Genomic DNA, 19089 nt, shown 5'->3' on the forward strand with positions numbered 1-19089 from the left:
CTCAGCAGTCTCTAGCAGTGACCAGTAATGGGACTACGTCACAAAGGGGATTGTGCCAGGCAGGCAGGAAGGCCCCAGCAATCGGCAGAGGGAGGAGGTTTGTTATGGCAGTGCCTTGGGCACAAGGGGCAGCCATTGCCACCTGCAGCCCCCTCTCTGGGGGTGCATTACTAAGGTTCCCACCGTCGGTAGTATGCTATTGCAGCAGAAAGAAGTGGGTCTACCCTCCCGACACCTTCCCCCACCATCTTACCAGCCCTCCCATTTCCCAGCCCATTGCCAGAGGACTGAGAAATTCAGCCCGTTGGTCACTACAATATCATTAACACATAGAAACTAGCAAAAATCTTCCAAAGCATTTGTGCCCACCTCATGAGGATGTTGAGCACAGCTTACTCCTCAGTTTTAGAAACACTCAGTACAGCCAAGTAAAGGTCGGAATATTTACCAATGAGGCCTGTATAAGACTGAAGGCAGGCATTATAGTTCTCTCGGAAACAATAGCTGGCGGACTTCTTGGAAGGTTGGCAGTTGGTTTGAAAGTCTGCGAGTCGGGATCTGCCAGAAAAATAAAAGAAAGCAAGATGTTACACTTGGGACACCAACAGTCAGATCTTGGGGGATTTGCTGCAACAGAATATGAAGTGAAAACATTCATGTTGAGTGAGCAATCCAACAAATAATAGGCTACCTTCATTGTCAAAGAGGATTGCCTAAAGTTCTTTGCAGGTAGGCCTACACGTAGCAGGGGTTGTTTATTTGGAAGGCGATGGCGTAGTGGTATTGTCGCTGGATTAGTAATCCAGAGACCCAGGGTAATGCTCTGGGGACCTGGGTTTGAACCCTGCCATAAAAGATGGTGGAATTAGAATTCAATAAAAAACTGGACTTAAAAGTCTAATGATGACCATGAAACCATTGTCGATTGTTGTAAAAACCCATCTGGTTCACTAATGTCCTTTAGGGAAGGAAATCTGCTAGTCTGGCCTACATGTGATTCCAGACCCACAGCAATGTGGTCGAATTTTAAATGCCCTCTGAACAAGGGCAATTAGGGATGGGCCAGCCAGCGACACCCAAATCCCATGAATAAATTCTTAAAAATTATTTATTCATTTATTCTGCCATTTATTCATGGCAGAGCATGAGGTCAGTGTAGATGGGGGGACAGAAAGGGTATTAATGTGGTAGCACAGATATATTGGTGTATGTCTATATTCATGGAGGTACTTATCTGTTTATGATAGCAAAACAACTAAAGCTTTTGAAATTCCGTAAAATGGCAATGCATGGGAATGGTTTGATCCATTGAAATTCTATGTAATGGGTGTGATTGGGAAAAGGTTCGATCCCTGAAATTCAAAATATTGGGAGCAGTTGGGGGAAGGTCAAAGTATTTTTTTCCCAAGGGCTCATCTTGAGATTTTCTTGAGGGCTATGTTTTGGTTTCCATGGATTTCTTTCTCATTCTCACCAACTCCTTTATTAGGTAATGCAGTCATGTCGTATCATTACCTTCTGTATTTGTGTTGAATGATTTTAGGGTTTCCTTCTTTAGGTACATAAGGTAGTACATACACCAAAGACTACATGTATATTATTAAATCTTTTAACTTGGAATCTGCTGAAACCCTCATTCATGCCTTTGTTACCTCAAGACCACCCTAACCCCCAACACATTCCATGCTGGTCTCCTACATTCTACCCTCATTCATCTTGAGGTCATCCAAAACTCTGCCACTTATGTCTTAACTCACAGCAAGTTCCGTTCCCTAATCATCCCTGCGTGCACTGACCCGTGTTGGTTCCCAGTCAAGCAACGTCTTGATTTTAAAACTCTCAGCCATGTTTTCAAATCTCTCTATGGCCTCAACCCTCCCTATCTCTGTAATCTCTTCCAGCTCCACAATCCTCCAAGATATCTAATTCTGGACCATTGCACATCCCCAACTTTAATCGCTTCACCATTGGTGGCCTTCAGTTGCCTAGACCCTAAGTTCTGGAATACCCTCGCTACACCTCGTCACCTCTCTACCTTACTTTCCTCCTTTAAGACATTCATTAAAATCTACCTCTTTCACCATGCTTTTGCTCATTTGACCTACTTCCTCTTTATGTGATTTGGAGTCAATCCCTGTTTTATAATGCTCCTATGAAATGTTTTGGAACATTTCATTATGTTAAAGGCACTATATAAATTTAAGTTTCTGTACTGGAATTTATTTATCGAGATCTCAATGTCACTTTGTTGCCCATCTAAGGCCCTGAGGCCCTCTGACTCCTTCTGCTCCCCCATCTTCACCAGCACTAAAACTGAGTCTAGGTTATTTGTGTAGATCATGAGGCTCTGGCATAAATTTTGGGGGCACTTCACTCAATAACTTTTCCATCCCCATCCCCTTGTCCTCACGTTGGACTTCTTGCTTTCTGCCACTTTGAGCGGAATCGTCCCAGATTTTCACTAAATGCAGTAGTGGGAGGGAAAAAGAACATTTTACCCGCTGGCCACAATGGCAGCTTTTCACAGTATATCATCCCATTCCCGCCTCATTAATGATGCATTCCTGGGAAAGATGCCATTTCGATGGTGGTCGAGCTCCGATTCGCCCATCATGTTGTCACCTCGCCGCTTCAACACGCCGGGCGCCACATTTAAAGTGTATCCAGCCCAGGACTGCTGCAAAGAAGACATGGCCCTGAAAGGCAAGAAGACTGCAGCCCCCAGTTTAATGACGTGTCCCTCGAGCGCCTTTTGGATGCTGTGGAGGCCCGCTGTGATGTCCTCTACCCCAGCTCTGGCTGCAGGAGGGGCAGCTACATTACCACCCAGCTTGGTAGGTAATGGCAGTGGTGATCAGTGCCAATGCTGCACAGAAGAGGTTGGCTATCCAATGCAGATAGAGGATGAATGATCTCATCTGTGCCGTCAGGATAAGTCAACCATCTCATCACTTTATACTCACACACTCAAGCCCATCACACATTCACTGGCATCTCACTCACTGCCAGCTCAAGGGACATCACCAGTCACTCTCACACACACACCTTCACATCTCCATCTGGCCTCATCTCCTCTGGAGACTGCCTCCTCAGCCCTCATCATCTTGAGGTCATTTGCACAACATGTACCCCCACACACACCCTGGGAAACAACCCCCCCACCCACCCCCCCTTCCCCAGTACAGCCCTCACCCTGCAGCCTCTTTCCTTGCCTGAGGCCAATTTTCTCCCTTCCTCAAGCAAGCCCAAAATCTGCAGCTGGTTTGGTAGATAGAGACCTGCCCATGAGCCCCCCTAAAAATGATGTGGTGCTCTCTGCAAAGCATGGTTCTGATGACTGTGAGTGCTGCCTGAAGCAAGGTAGGCAAACAAACCTCGAAGTCCCGAGCGAAGTGCAGTCTACATTGAAATTCTATAAAATGATATTGAATGGAATTTCTTACAATAGAAGCAAATGAGAAGGGAGTTGATACATTGAGTTTCTAAGTAAGTAATGGAAAGGACTTCTAACCATTATACAGAATAAGCCATACAATCATCTTTCACCAGCTGTAATTCCTCTAATTTCTTTCTTTCAAATTCCCGGGAAAGTCCAAATTAACTCTATTGGTCAGCATTCTTACTTGCAAATGATATCTGTCTTGCATGTGTCCTGCAGGCTCAAACAATTCTGTTTATCTGGTTCCTCAAAAGAGCAAGCAGGAACAATGGTCTGTCGTCTGCGTTCAGCACATGCACTGTCTTCACACGGGCAGAATAGGACTGGGTATTTGTATTCCTCCGGCACAAGATCGAAAAAGCGGCGAAGGCTTTTGTGACACTTATGTCTGTTGCAGCCAGATCTGGAGGCAGGCTTGAGGCAGTACTTGGCATACTCGTTGCGGAACTGTTTACAGGTCTCATCAACATTGCACGCTTTAGCAGCGTCTAAGCAGTGGTTAACACTGGCTGGTCGTTGAACTTTGGGTCCTTCTGGGAAACAACAGGACAACAAAACAGAAACACAATTGTAATCCATCCGGGTCAGAGCCAATGATATGCAATAGCAAATCAACTTAAGAAGCTTATAGATGCAAGTGCTAAACCACATTGTAATTCAAAATCCCTGCAATTGAGTTACTTTGGGTTTACTCAGTCATACATTTACTTTGGTCTCTTCATAATCCACAAGATAATACAAAATTGGAATCTCTCCCCACCCATTTTTAGATTCTCATTTTTGTGCAGTTTTTCATGATAAATTATCCATGGGTCTGCTTGTCTTTACACCTCTTTACTGGCTGATGAAGGTGTAAGGAAACATCCAGTTGCTAACCCATATGCTTCTCAAGAATGATCATTAACATTTCTTCACCCCTCATAAAGAGTTACCACGATTTCCTCTTGGTAACTCCCTTGTTTGGTATAGTGTTCTGGTCTCCATATTATCAAACGGGTACAGAGATACTGGAGAAGGTGAGAAAAAGATTTGCATGATACCAGGCTGGAGATCCTTTCACTAGAAAACAGAAGGCTGAGGGGTGACCTAATATAGGTCCTTCAAATTATGAAGGGGTTCGATAAGGTAGATATAGAGAAAATGTTCCCACTTGTGTGCAAGTCCAAAATTAGAGGCCATAAATATAGGCTGGTCACTAACAAATCCAATAAAGAATTCAGGTAAAGCTTATTTATCCAGTGAGTGATCAGATTTTGCAACGTGCTACCATATAGAATAGTTGAGGTGAATAGCTAGCTTTCCCCCAAAGGTATTTATTCTAAGTGAATGAAGGAGAAACGAGTAGAAGGATATTGAGATAGCATTAGATGAAGTAGGGTATCAGGAGTCTCATGGGAGAATGAACACTGATATAGACTAGTTGGAGCAAATGTCCTGTTTCTGTGCTGTAACTACAATGTAATGGCTCCAATCAGAAACTGAGTAGCCATCATGGCCAGAAATTCCACTCCTTGTTAACAGATTACAACTACACTTCCTTCAAACCTTTCAGTCTCCTAAACACTTCTTACTTGTCTCTTGAATCCATTTACATTAGTGGCTTCAATGGCCAACTCTAATCAAACAGTTCAGTTGGAATGAACATTGTATAACGGATATGCGAGAGCTACAATCTAATCAAATGGTTAGGTGGGATTTCTGTTGACTACTGAATCCCTGGGAATGAGTCATGGGCTGGAGTCTAATGAAGGGTTAATTATCCAATCAATCAATAATGTAAAGGATAATAACCTTGCTATTATTAACTATGGTATACTGCCATGTTATTCAGTCTAGGTCTTGTTTTTATTCATTCCTGGGGTGTGAGCATGGTTGGCTTAGCCAGCATTTGTTGCCCACCCCTAATTGCCTTTGAGAAGGTGGTGGTGAACTGCTGCAGTCCATGTGGTGTAGGTACAGGTTCAGTGCTGTTAGGAGGGAGTTTTGAACCAGTGACAGTGAAAGAACGGCGATGTGGTACCAAGTCAGGATGGTTTGTGCTATTTTGTTGTAATTCCAGTGGTTGCTGTTGGTCAAACAGGAACTGCCTGCAGGTCACTGACACATAACAATGTTGACACCAGGCATTTAATGATTGGTAAAATCATCTGAAGTTAATTATCTGCAAATTCTGTTACTCATTGTGCAAATGTACTCCTTCTCCCCTCATCACTCAAAAAAAAAATACTTGGCACTCTAACTTGGCGTTATACCTTTCAAAGGCATTTCTAGAATGATGCATTCAGTGAGGTTTACAGGGTGCAGTACCTGACACCAGGGAGGCAAGTCTACCGTAGTCCAGGCCCCAGCTCGGACCAGGCATCGAATATTCATAGGGTGATGCTTCAAAATCATTGTAACCTACAGGAAAGGAAAAACAAGGCAGCTCACTCTTCATATAAACAAGCGTGTATGCTCAGCTTCTAACAATCTGTTTCAACCCCAATCTCCAAAGTCCAGACAATTAGTGTACCAGTTTAATATCTCTAGTTCCTATCTTTGGATTTGTACCCTGCAGTTTGGACCAGAGTACAATTGTTGGTTCTGTTAGCTGGCACTGTGACTGAGAGTGCTCCCTTCACAGCTGCCAAGAGAGGAGACTTTTCGCCATTCAGCCCGGAATCAAAGCTGCACCCTTGAGGTGTAAGTGTGCCATCTCTTAGCTCCTCCCACCCGAGTGGCCTGGATTAGAGCCACGTCCTTGAGCTTTATGAGCTTTATGGGCACTTTGTGAACCAATCATTTTCTGTTTCAGCACAGGTAAAGACAGGATCACTCATGGCTGCCACAGGTTTTAGTGGTCTTTGTCATTTTCCCCATTCTCTCTCTCCCTCTCTCCGCCTCTTCCCCTCGCTCTCTCCACTTTATCACAATTAGCAAAGGGACCAAAAAATTAATCCATGTGGCAGCCTCCAAAAATTTCCATCACCAGCAACTTTGTCCCGATTCTTTCGCAAATTTTTCACTTATTCAAATTTGTGTCACAGATTTGTGTTTTTCAGTGCGACTTTTCAGTTTTTTTTTCAAATAGTTCACTTATGTGATTTTCTCTCAGTTTAAAATTCGTGGCCAGCATAACCATTGGAGCTCTGACTTCTGATATCACTTCTGGTCACCCACCCCCCGCGCCCCCCCCACCCCCACTCCACCCCCACCTCCAGATGCCTTCACTGGCAGGAGAAGGTTCCAGAAGGATCCTGCTATAATGGTGGGGGTGGGGGGAAACCTGCTGTAATCAGATGGGGGTAGTAAAACGCTGTAATCGGTGGGGGGGGGGGGTACTTCTTGTAATCGGGGGGGGATCTTGCTGTAATTGGGGGGGGGAACTTGCTGTAATCAGATGGGGGGAAAACTTACTGTAGTTGCGGGGGGAGTTTGTTGTAATCGGGGGGGCGCAACTTGCTGTAATCAGGGGGAGGGATCTTGGTGTAATGGGGGGGTGGATCTTGGTGTAATGGGGGGGCGGATCTTGCTGCAATCAGTGGTGGGGAAGTGGGGTGGGGGCTTGCTGTAAATGGCCTCAAGGGGGAGGGGAACTTACTACAATCGGTGTTGTGGGGGGGGGGCCAGGAAAAGTTGGGGATGAGTTGCTGCAATCAACACAGGGGTACATCAGAACCTGAACCCAATAACATCAATCCCACAGTGAAAGAGGCATCAGAGTATGAACTCCTAAACACCAACCCCACACAGAGGCACATAAAGGCATGAACCCCTATATAAATCCCAATCATACTGTATACTTTCAGTGATAGTCTGCAACTTGGGCCTAGTCATAGACTGAGGGAGGGAGATCTGTGATAACCTACCCACTGACATGCTGATGGAGGGTGTTCTAGCATAACCCACCCACTGATAGGCTGAGGTAGAGAGGTCTAGTTCACTCCTGAACATCTCAGGCCCCATTACCCACTGGTCGAGGGTTTATGCCCCAGAACTGGCACTGAGTCCCTCTCTGAACTATAGGGCAGAATCTTCGGCTCGGCGAGCGGAGCCCACTCGCCGAGGCGTAAAATGATGCGCGGTGACTTTGGGCGTGCATCCCGATGTCACCGCGTGTCATTTAGATTTTCAGTTCGGCGGGCGCGCACCAGAGTCAGCTGCACGCCCACCGACCTGTCAAATGTCTATTAAGGTCAGTTAACTATTAATTAAAACAATAAGCAGAGCTGCACATCCAACCTTAAGGGCGGTATGAGGTTTTATGAAGGCTTTTCAAGGTTTGGAAAAATTTTAAATAACATTCATAGACATGTCCCAGCTCATGTGACACTTTCACATGAGGGGACATGTCCTAAATTTTTTTTTCCTTTATTAAAATTTTTTAAACTTAAACTAATCTCCCTGAGGCAGCTCTGTGCCTCAGGGAGATTTCTGCCCTCTTTCACGTGCATGCGTGAAAGAGCACAGACCCCAACTCAGGCAGCCCCCCCTCTGCCCGCACAGGGAGCGCTCAGCGCTTCTGGGCACGCGTCATGCTGGGCGGGCCTTAATTGGCCCATCCATGTAAAATGGCAGCGTCCAGCCGATCGCGGGCAACGATTGGCTGCGTGCACACCTGCGCCCGCCCCCGCACAACCCCCTCAATGGGGAGAAAATTCTCCCCATAGTAAAATTGAGAACTGGTGCCATGGTTCCAGCTGAAGTCAGCTGAAGACAGCTGGAAAGTACTGGTGCCTACTCAGCAACTGGGTGTCCCTACTGGATTTCCGGTGAGTCCAGTAGAATTACCAATTAATTGGTTGCCTTCAGTAAAATCCAGCTGAGACCAGAACAAAACCAGTTCCAGCCAGTTCAATCTTGAACTGATCTGAACTATTTTTTCCCTCTGAGGTACTGTATGAGTTCTGAGGATCAACCCATTTAGAGTATATAAGAGATAAGAGTCACAATTCTTGTACACAAGCCCAGTGGGTAAAAAGGGGCAATCTCTTCCCATCTGGTCCAGTACAAATTGCATATGTCCCAGTGTCAGCTCTTGTTTTGTCCAATATGCAAACTGGGTAAGCCTCATTCTTTGCCTCTCTAACTTTTCCATTTTACCTCTCCCTCCTTCTCTTACACTAGTATTCTCTCTCCTCCATCTTTTATAGATGACTAATTTTCCTTATTGAACTCTGCTACTAGATACAGGAACCCAATGTACCTGGGACGTGGCTCTGGTGCATGGTCCAGTATATCCGTAGGCAGCCCTTCTCTTTCTTCATCCCTCTTCTGCACTTGCATGTGAAGAGCTGGTTGGACTGAAGAGCGAGAGCAGCAATCATGCATTCATTCCTGGCAGTTGGTTGTAAGTGTTCTATCCCACTGCCAGTCGTGCACTGCCCTAGTGTGCGGAACCTTGTGCTGCAGTCAGGGTCCAAGGAGCACTGTGCTACTGCTGACAGGCAGCCATCCTGAGTTGCAATTTCGTCCGTGAGGACGTAATCTATGGGGAAAAAAATGACTAAGTTTCAAACATGAACAACCCATTATTAAGATGACAGCCTGTCACAGTAGGCATATATTATTCTGTGCCATGTCTCAGTTCCTGGGTATGCTGGGTGGGGAGGGGTGAGTCACAAAGACAAGGTTCACCATGGCCAACATGACAAACACCTCCACGGCTGGCAGAACAAGCAGGTACACTCAGGCGCAGCCAGGAAGGGATGAGATATCTTGGAGTTGGTATCCAAGTAGCTAGTGAGAGTACAGGGAAGTTTGGAGAAATTGGACTCCAGTAGCAATGGGAAAGTCTTTCTATAACCTACTCTGCAGATATTTGATATTTATTCAGGGGAGCTGATTGGGGTTATTTACAAGTGCTGAGGAGTGCTGACTGGCATTCCTTTAATCAGCCATGCTGATTGGGATTAATCTATTCAGAATTAGAGACTGGGATTAATGAATTCAGTCCCCAAAAGTATCTCAATTTATGTTACGAAAATATCATTTAAATAATAGATTTTTAAACTTCTAACCTATCTCTGACTGATTGGCACGCCAAACACGCTTTCGTTTCTTCCCTCGCTTCCTTCCCTGAAGGTTAATCAGAATTAGGGACTTAAGGTAATTGATATCATTAGGGAAAAGGTATTGGAGAAACTTAAGAGACAAATCTCAAAGGCTTGATGGCCTACATTCCAAGTTCTAAAAAAGGCAGCTACAAAAAAAGTGGATCCACTGATTATGATTTTCAAATATTCCCTAGATTCTAGAATAATCCCAGCAGATTGGAATTTAGCAAATGTAACTCGCTATTCAAGAAAGGAAGGAGAAAGAACGGGGAACAACAGGCCAGTTAACCTGACATCAGTAGTCAGGAAAATAAGTCTTAACAATACGCCAAGAAAATCAAAGTATGTTCAGGCAGAGTTAACTTGGTTTTACAAAAGGGAAACAGTGTTTAAACAGTCACCTGGTAGTACAAAACTTGAATATTGCTGAAAAGAGGGACATGTTTCCAAAGCTTTTCATCTTACACTCATCAGGACAAATGCAAGAATACCAAATTTCAAACAATCACAACAATTTATACTACAGGAGAAATGGTTGCTGAGATTAGGAAACATAGTTTATCTCAGAGGGTTGCAAATCTTTGGAATTATCTACCCCAGAAGGTTGCGGATGCTCCATCGTTTAGTATATTTAAGTCTGAGATAGACAGATTTTGGTCTCTCAGGGAATCAAGTGATATTGGGAGCAAATGGGAAAGTGGAGTGGAGGCAGAAGGTCAGCCATGATCGTATTGAATGGCAGGGCAGGCTCGAGGGGTGATATGATCTACTTCTGTTCCTATTTACTATGTTCTTAGGCATTGCTTCCATGCTGGAGCATTTTCTGTCAAGGAATCTGCAAGAGTTAGATGGTGCAAAAGGAAGTCAATAGGGCAAATCTGAATGGATGAATTAAGATGGGCCAAATGACCTAACCTGTAAGCATTATGTGATTTAGAGAAAAGAAATCCGAGCCTAAGCTCGCTACAATAACGCACCAGGTTACTGATGAAATCAAAGTTAAAAGAGCTGGGTTGAGGGGATAAAGTGTTAATAACAAAGCAAAATTCATACAGAAGCAATGCTGTTGGCTGCAACTAAACAGTAAGAGTGGCTCATAAAACAGGATTCTGGAAACAGGGGTGAGTGGTCACTTATCACATTGTACTTTTGACTTTGGGTGACAGTCTAAAGCAGGAGATATTGGATCAGCCTCCATTATACATCTCAATGTCAAAGGAAATAAAAATCAAAGGAGATACTTAACACATGGATGAACCAATATCTGCCACTTTATATCATCGGGCAAATGTCAAAATTACATAGATATATATATATTATATATATAAAAACACATACATATTATATTAGATTGATATTTATCGGACATTTTTATAGGAACTCAAAATTTGACCCCATGACCTGTTGTTAAAATTATGGCTGATCGTGTTCCCCAATTGATGGGATCTTCAAGATGGTGTGGAACTATTCTGAAGGCAGCTCAACACCTGCTTCAAAACAGACTAAAATATAACTGGTACTATAATAAAACAAGTGAACTTTCCTTCACATGGCTTTCTTCCCCACACATCTGATAACAAACCAGCGAATGTAAAATTTGTTGCGGTAGTTTACTCCTGAGTTGAAAGACAGGTTTACATCTGATGGACATAATATTATTTGAGGAGTAAACACTATTTTCTTTGAAATCTGTTACAATATCAACATCTATCATTGAAGAAAACAGCTTCCTAACTCTCAACCTTGTTCCATGACAAAAATCCTTGTTTAGGATGCAAGTTTCGTAGAACATCATAACCGCTCCTCTCTTGAGTCTAAATTTGTGGGGTGGTATACATATTGGAGTCAGATTTCACACAATCACAGAATGTTTACAGTGCAGGAGGAGGCTATTTGGCCCATCGAGTCTGCACTGGCTCTCTGAAAGAGCATTCTACCTCGTCCCACTCCCCTACAGAATCACAGAATCTTTGCATGTGTAGAAACCCTGGAGAATATAGACTATGACCATCTCTTTCTTCTATAGAATCAATGCTGATGCATTCTTTTAATTCACAGACAACTTTTCTAAAATCTTTCCTTCAAATCTACTGAATCTTCACTTCCAGCACAAACAATAGCTTTCAAATAATAAATTGTACCAAATAATTGTCCCCACTATTTTGCACACTTAACCAACTCCATCATCTTATCCTCCCCATCCTATCCTTCCTGTGCAAATCCTCTCATTTCATCCATATTACATTCCTTCCATCCCTCCTATTCCATTCCCATTCCACACTTGCCATCTCCATCCCTACCACCAATTCCATCCCAAACATCAAGGAAGCAATCTCTCCAGCCAGGGTAACTTTGTTGTTGGGCTCCCCCTAACTTCCACTGTTCTTTTTCTCCGCCAACCCACACCCTGCTGCCACTGCCGCCGTCAACCGCTTGCAGCCGCAGGCTCGTCACACCCTCCAGTCCTCCGCGTGGACCACAGGCCTCCGTGTGCTCCAGGCACCACCCACCGAATAAACCCAACAACGCCCCTTAAACTGACCAATCAAAATAGTCCGGATAGACAAAAACTGGGTATTATTATACATTGTTTATCTCCTACTACACATTCTCAGCTGTATCCCCAGATTTTACTGCTCATTCTGCTCTTGCAAATCTTGCATTTCATCTGGCAATCTAGGTCAGTTGTGAAAGTGTGAAACAGAGATCCCAGCACTGACCCCTCCAGAATTCCACTCACTACTTGCTCCAGTCCAGCAATCCATTACCCACTCTCTCTTGCCATGATTACATCCTAATCATGACACATAACTACATGGAGTCTGCCGTGACATTCAGCACAGAAAACAAATGAGCAGAAAGCTGTTCAAACCTTGTTGTATACATAATTTTCAAGCAAGAGCTGGATCTGTTTCTAGCTGGGGCAGAGGTGGCCTTGCACAACATTAATCAGAGCCAGAGTGCTCTCCTGAACTCATTTCAATCACCCAAGGAGTTTAGAGATGAATTTCCCAGATTTTTGTCTTGTAACTTGGCCTGGGTTTTTATTCTGATTTGCCGCCTCTCCGTAAACTCACACGGTTATCAGGTTGGGTGTAGAGTGTATTGTGATGTGCAAGGCAACTTTGTCGCATGGGACAAGCTGCATGAACCACAGGCCCCTTTCCTGTCCATCAGTCTTCAAGTGTAAAAAAGTGGTAAGGGGAGCAATTATCAGGTAGTACCTCAGTGTCTAATTGATCATTATGACTTGCTTGAGTTTCATTGACATCCCTTGTATCCGTCTCCTTTCTGTGTCAACGGTTAACTTTATTCTTTTCCAGCAGAGTCGCTGTACAAAAGCAAACAATCACTTCTCTGAGATGCTAATCAGCAGGCTAGCCCCCCTCAGCCCCATCTAAACTGAGTGCTATTAAAAAAAACTAAAGATTAAATTCAGATCTGGTGTCAGTGTTATTCTGCTTCCTATGGAAGAAAAGGAGGATCACATAGAGGCAAAGGATCAAGCCAGTAGTTGATATAACCTTAAAGAGAATGTCTCGTCTGTTTGTTATCTGAGGCACATTATGTCACCTGGACACATCAGGGCAAATGGAAACTCATTTGAGCAGTGACTGTGGGCTCACCTATGATAATAGCCTGAAATACAGATTTAAACAAAGAACTAAGTGAAACAGGTTGAAGAATCCAAGTGTTCCAGTGCATTGGGATGATTCCAGCAACATTCATTGGAGGTGAAGAAATCACAGATGTGTAGACAGATCATAAAATCACAATGTTATATACTGTATATTATATACTGAAGAGTATAGATTTTGGGTATTGTATATTAGATATTGTTATGTTTTTGTGTATATGCTATAGAATATTGCATTCAGTTCTGCTCACCACACTTTAGGAAGGGTGTGAGGGTCCTTGAGAGAGTGCAGAGGAGATTTACCAGAATGCTTCCAGACATGAGGAAATTTAACTACAAAGTCTTTTAAACTGAATCCTACACTTTATATATAGTGTATTGATTATAGATTTCATGTTGCATGTTATATACTAAATTGAATTATCGTATTAGATTGTATTCCTTGCATTATACAGAGTTATAGCGTCATTATGGCACAGAAGGGGGCCATTTGTCTTATCGAATCTGTAGAGCAGTCCAGTCAGTCCCACTCCCCTACTCTATCCCTATAGCCCTGTAAGGTTATTTCCCTCAATAACCTATCCCATTTCCTTTTGAAATCATTTATCATCTCCACTTCCATCACCCTCGTGGGCAGGGACTTCTAGGTCATTACCACTCACTGCGTAAAAAAGTTCTTCCTCATATTCTCTCTGTATCTTTTGCCCCAAATCTTCAATGTGTCCCTTATTTCCTTGCACCATCAGTTAATAGAAGCAGCTTTTCCTTGTCTACCTTATCTAAACCTGTCAGTGGTGTCATTAGAAAATTTTGAAATTTTACACTGTTATTTCAATATCCAAGTAATTTGTATATATCAAAAAGCATTGGTCCTAGCACTGACCCTTGGGGAACACCACTGTCTACCATCCTCCAGTCTGAAAAACAACTATTTACCATGATTCTGGTTAGACATAACATTGGCAATAGACCACTGAAATTCACTTCTTGACCGGCTGTGTCTGAATTGTGCTGCATGTTATATTGGCTTAGAAAAGCACCTCTCTGGATAGGCATTAGGCTTTTCAAATAAGCAAATTGAAGACCTACACATGTAGGACCTCCACTGCGAAATTCAGGTACAAATGGGTGGACCTATCACCGCACTTGCTCTGCCTAGTCATACCATATGTTGAACAGTCTAACCAGTGATCATTAAAGGAACCACTGGAGGCCAATCTAGCCATTCTGTTCCAGTGGCACTGGCATTTACCCCACAATATGGAAAATTATCCACGTATGTCCTGTCCATGAAAGCAGAACAAATCCAACCTGGCTAATTATCATCCCATCAGTCTACTCTCAATCATCAGCAAAGTGATGGAATTTGTCACCAACAGTGCTATCAACTGCAACAACCTGCTCACCGATGCTCAATTTGGGCCCTGCCTGGGGCACTCAGCTCCCAACTTCATTATAGCCCTGATCCAAGCAAGCTGAAGAGCACATTCATGCAATGTGGGCATCAATGGCTAGCACCCAGCATTTTTATTGCCCTTGCTCAGAGGGTATTTAAGAGCCAACCACATTTCTGTGGGGTCTGGAGTCACATGTAGACCAGACCAGGTAAGGACAGCAGATTTCCTTTCCTAAAGGAAACATTAGTGAACCAGATGGGTTTTTACAACAGTCAACAATGGTTTCATGGTTATCATTAGACTTTTAATTCCAGATTTTTATTGAATTCAAATTCCACCATCTGCCATTGTGGGGTTTGAACCCAGGCCCCCAGAACATTGCCCTGGGTTTCTGGATTACTAGTTCAGCAACAATACCACTATGCCATTACCTCCCCAAGGTGAGATTAGAGTGACTGCCCTTGACATCAAGGCAGCATTTGACTGAGTGTGGCATCAAGGACTCCTAGTAAATTTGAAGTTATGGGAATCGGGGGAAAAAAATCTCCACTGATTGGAGTCATGCCTAGCACAAAGGACTACAGTTCTGATTGTTGGAGGCCAATCATCTTAGCCCAGAACATCAATGCAGGAGTTGCATTGCAATGCAGGAGTGATGATATATTTCCAAGTCAGGATGGTGTGTGACTTGGAGGGGAACTTCCAGGTGGTGGTGTTCCCCTGCGTTTGCTACCCCTGTCCTTCAAGGTAGTAGAGGTCGTGGGTTTGGAAGGTCTTATATGGTAGAACATACGATAGGCACTGCTGCCACTATGTGGTGGAGGGAGTGAATGCTTATGTTGGTGAAGTGCAGTGACTTTGTCCTGGATGGTGTCAACCTTCGTGAGTGTTGTTGGAGCTGCAGTCGTCCAGGAAAGTGGGGAGTATTCCATTACACCTCTGGCTTGTGCCTTGTGGACAGGCTTTGGTGAGTGAGGAAATGAGCTACTCACCACAGAATTCCCAGCCTCTGACCTGCAGTTATAACCACAGTATTTATATGGCTGGTGGTTCTGTCCTAAGCACAGCAATCTTCACGCATTCATCAAAGACCTTTGCTCTATCATAAGGTCAGAAGTGGGGATGTTCGCTGATGTTTGCACGTTGTTCAGCACCATTCGCAACTCCTCAGTTATTGAAGTAGTCCGTGTCCAAATGCATCAAGACCTGAACAACATTCAGGCTTGGGCTGATAACCTGCAAATAACATTCGCACCAAACAAGTGCCAGGCAATGACCATCTCCAACAAGAGAGAATCTAACCACCTCCACTTGACATTCAATGGCATTATCATCACTGAATCCCCAACTATCAACATCCTGGGAGTTACCATTGACCAGAAACAGAACTGGATTGGCCATATAAATACTGTGGCTATAACTGAAGGTCAGAGGCTGGGAATTCTGTGGTGAGTAGCTCATTTCCTCACTCACCAAAGCCTGTTCACTGTTTACAAGGCACAAGCCAGAGGTGTAATGGAATTCTCCCCACTTTCCTGGACGACTACAGCTCCAACAACACTCACAAAGGTTGACACCATCCAGGACAAAGTGACTGCATTTCACCACATAAGCATTCACTCCCTCCACCACCAACACATTGTGGCAGCAATGCCTACATATGTTCCATCATATAAGACCTTCCAAACCCACGACCACTACCACCTTGAAGGACAAGGGCAACAGACACATGGGAACCACCACCTGGAAGTTCCCCTCCAAGCCACACACCATCCTGACTTGGAAATATATCATTGTTCCTTCACTGTCGCTGGGTCAAAATCCTGGAACTCCCTCCCTAACAGCACTGTGGGTGTACCTATACCACGGGACCTGCAGTGGTTCAAGAAGGCAGCTCATCACCATCTTCTCAAGGGCAATTAGGGATGGGCAATAAATGATGGCCCTGCCAGCGATGCCCACATCCCATGAAAGCATTAAAAAAAAAACAAAAAGGAACATTTCAGTTTCTATTTTCTGGGCCTCCAAGGATGGCCCTCTTGATCCCACGAATAAAACTCTCCAGCCCACTACTGTGTGCCTTTGAGGTCCCCTCCTGGAATCACCTTCCTGGGATTGCTCCCCACCCACCCCCCACCCCATCCTGGACCCAACCTGGCTGTCAGTTCAGTGTAGGAGTCAGCCTATTCCCCACCATGCTATCTTGCGATCTGCAGCGAAGCTTCTGGTTCACATCCACACCTCACCTGTAATGTTTAAATGAGGCCCGAAGCTGAATTTGATTCAAGCCTCAAGCCTGGCATGAGCCAGCACAGATAGCCGTCGCTCTGCTAACTATGCATCGATTTTTATAGATAAAGCTCAATTTTCTGGAGTCAGACAAAAGTATGTCTCTCCCTGTACCTGATCCTAAGATAACTGTGGAACTGGTAGATCACGCCCCTTTGAGATTGAACTGCTGTAATCATTTAAAATTCTGTCTAGTTTACAAACTAGTATATCATTGGGGAAATTTAGTTAACAGAAGATACAAAACCCTCATCTCCAAGTCTCACACCATTCTTTCATTATCCAGAGAATTCCCCATCTAATCCCACTGTTGGATAAGTACATGGACTACAGTGTTCAAAGAAAAGGCCTACAAGGCCCTTCTCAGGACAACTAGGGATGGGCAATCAATGCCAATCCTGTTAGCATTGGCCACATCCTGAGGGCAATGGTTTAAAGAAATAACTAAGATTTTGTGAAAACAATTAAACCTGTCATTTGTATCTGAGTTGCAGTAACTAAAAAGAGATTGTGTCGAGCTGCTACATTTTAATTCAATAATTATCCATCCAGGTATCAATAAAACAATACCATTATTGAGAATATATATGTGGGGAGTGGGTACAGGTCTGAATCTAATTGAGGGTTTCATATGATTCCTATATTGGATAATGGAGAATGAAGTATAGGCTGGAGTCTAATTGAGGGGGTTAAAATGGATTATTTTACCATGGAACACCACTGTACTGAACACCTCTGTTTTGTGCATCACTGCCCTCAGTACCGCTGCACCATCTATTGACAAACACTGCACCATTATTTCATGCTAGCACACTATCAAAACATCTTTCTGGTGCTATTGAATTAGCATGGGGGTAAATGGTTGCCTGCCTGGAATTAGGTTTTTGATAAATTCATTCAACAGAAACAAACAGAACAGACAAGTTCCTCACACGATGAAAAGACTGACGTGACCACAAAAGCATACAAAGAGCAATCCTGTCTTCAAGCAGCAAAAAAACTGGAAAGTTATAACTGGATGGGGGTTGGGGGGGTTGGGTGGGGGGAGCTAATTCATCTTACGTTGTAATTTTTTTTTACACAAACTACACCAGTACTGCCTCATTTATAAGCCATGTCCTGCATTTTAACGGAAACTCAAGACATAGGCAGTGACTGTTGTTGGTATGAAACACAAATGCTGCTTTCCCACTCCTCTAGTTTTCATTTCCAATTCAGCAGCAAAAGATATCGAGCTCACCCCAATGAACCTTCCGTCTGTTGCTTTGCCTGAAGGGGATCAGTAAATAAAACCGTGCTCAGACATTGAGGTAGAACACTCTTCCTCACAATTGACTGCTGGTCAAGTTCTTGAAGTTTGATTTCTGAATATTGCTGGCAGGAGCTTAAAGCAGATCAACAACATTTTAATAAGGGATAGATTGCCTGCCAGGTTATTCAAACAGCCAATCATGTACACTCACCGAACCATTTTCTTTATTGCCCTACAACTTACAAAACAATTTTTTTTTGCTTACTACACTTTCAGTAGTATCATACAGGAATATAATTTGGGTCTATTAGTGTTGGTACCTTATGTAGTGCAAGTGGTATTGTACAGATGGCACCACACTGGTGATGTACAGGCAATATCGCTCTGCAAATGTTGTGTGTCATTGTACAAGCTGTGTGGTGTTGACAATGCTTTCCAGGAAATATAGTGTCGGTGTTATTGTACAGGTAGTGTTATACAGGTGGTATACACAACTGAAATTGTACTAGTGATATCATACAGGTGATATTAGACAGACCTCATTGTTCAGACAGTACTGTACTGGTGATGTGGTACAGATAATTTGTACAAATAGTATAATTCAAGCCACATTACATGGGCATTGCAGTACAGGTGCATATTGTGTGGCTGTAAGACACAGAAAGTATCATTTGGTGGTGTATTGTGCAGGTGGTGTACAGACAGTATTGGACAGGTGGTGTTGTACAGACAGTATTCGGCAGGTGGTGTTGTACAGGCAGTATTGGACAGGTGTGTTGTACAGGCAGTATTGTGCGGGTGCTGTTGTACAGGCAGTATTGTGCAGGTGATGTTGTACAGGCAGTATTCGGCAGGTGATGTTGTACAGGCAGTATTCGGCAGGTGGTGTTGTACAGGGAGTATTGGACAGGTGGTGTTGTACAAACAGAATTGTGCAGGTGATGTTGTACAGACAGAATTGTGCAGGTGGTGTACAGACAATGTTGTGCAGGTGGTGTTGTACAGACAGAATTGTGCAGGTGGTGTTGTACAGACAGTAT

At 43.7% G+C, this 19089-nt stretch overlaps 1 protein-coding gene across 2 annotated transcripts in view; it reads right to left on the reverse strand.

The window, feature by feature from the left end:
* The window catches only part of LOC144673385 (GDNF family receptor alpha-4-like), a 30622-nt gene that overhangs the window by 9510 nt on the left and 2023 nt on the right, over nt 1-19089 (reverse strand). Inside the window, exons 2-5 of one of the 2 annotated variants that reach the window (XM_078535253.1) lie at nt 8625-8906; nt 5747-5839; nt 3624-3969; nt 449-558 (exon numbers count right to left, since the gene is read on the reverse strand). In XM_078535253.1, the coding sequence (XP_078391379.1) occupies nt 449-558; nt 3624-3969; nt 5747-5839; nt 8625-8906 (831 nt within the window). Of the gene's footprint in view, nt 1-448; nt 559-3623; nt 3973-5746; nt 5840-8624; nt 8907-19089 lie in introns of both variants that reach the window. The other variant, XM_078535252.1, reaches the window with a different exon arrangement.

This window comes from Cetorhinus maximus, unplaced genomic scaffold, assembly GCF_964194155.1.
Source record: "Cetorhinus maximus unplaced genomic scaffold, sCetMax3.hap1.1 HAP1_SCAFFOLD_357, whole genome shotgun sequence".
Classification (NCBI taxonomy): Eukaryota; Metazoa; Chordata; class Chondrichthyes; order Lamniformes; family Cetorhinidae; genus Cetorhinus; species Cetorhinus maximus.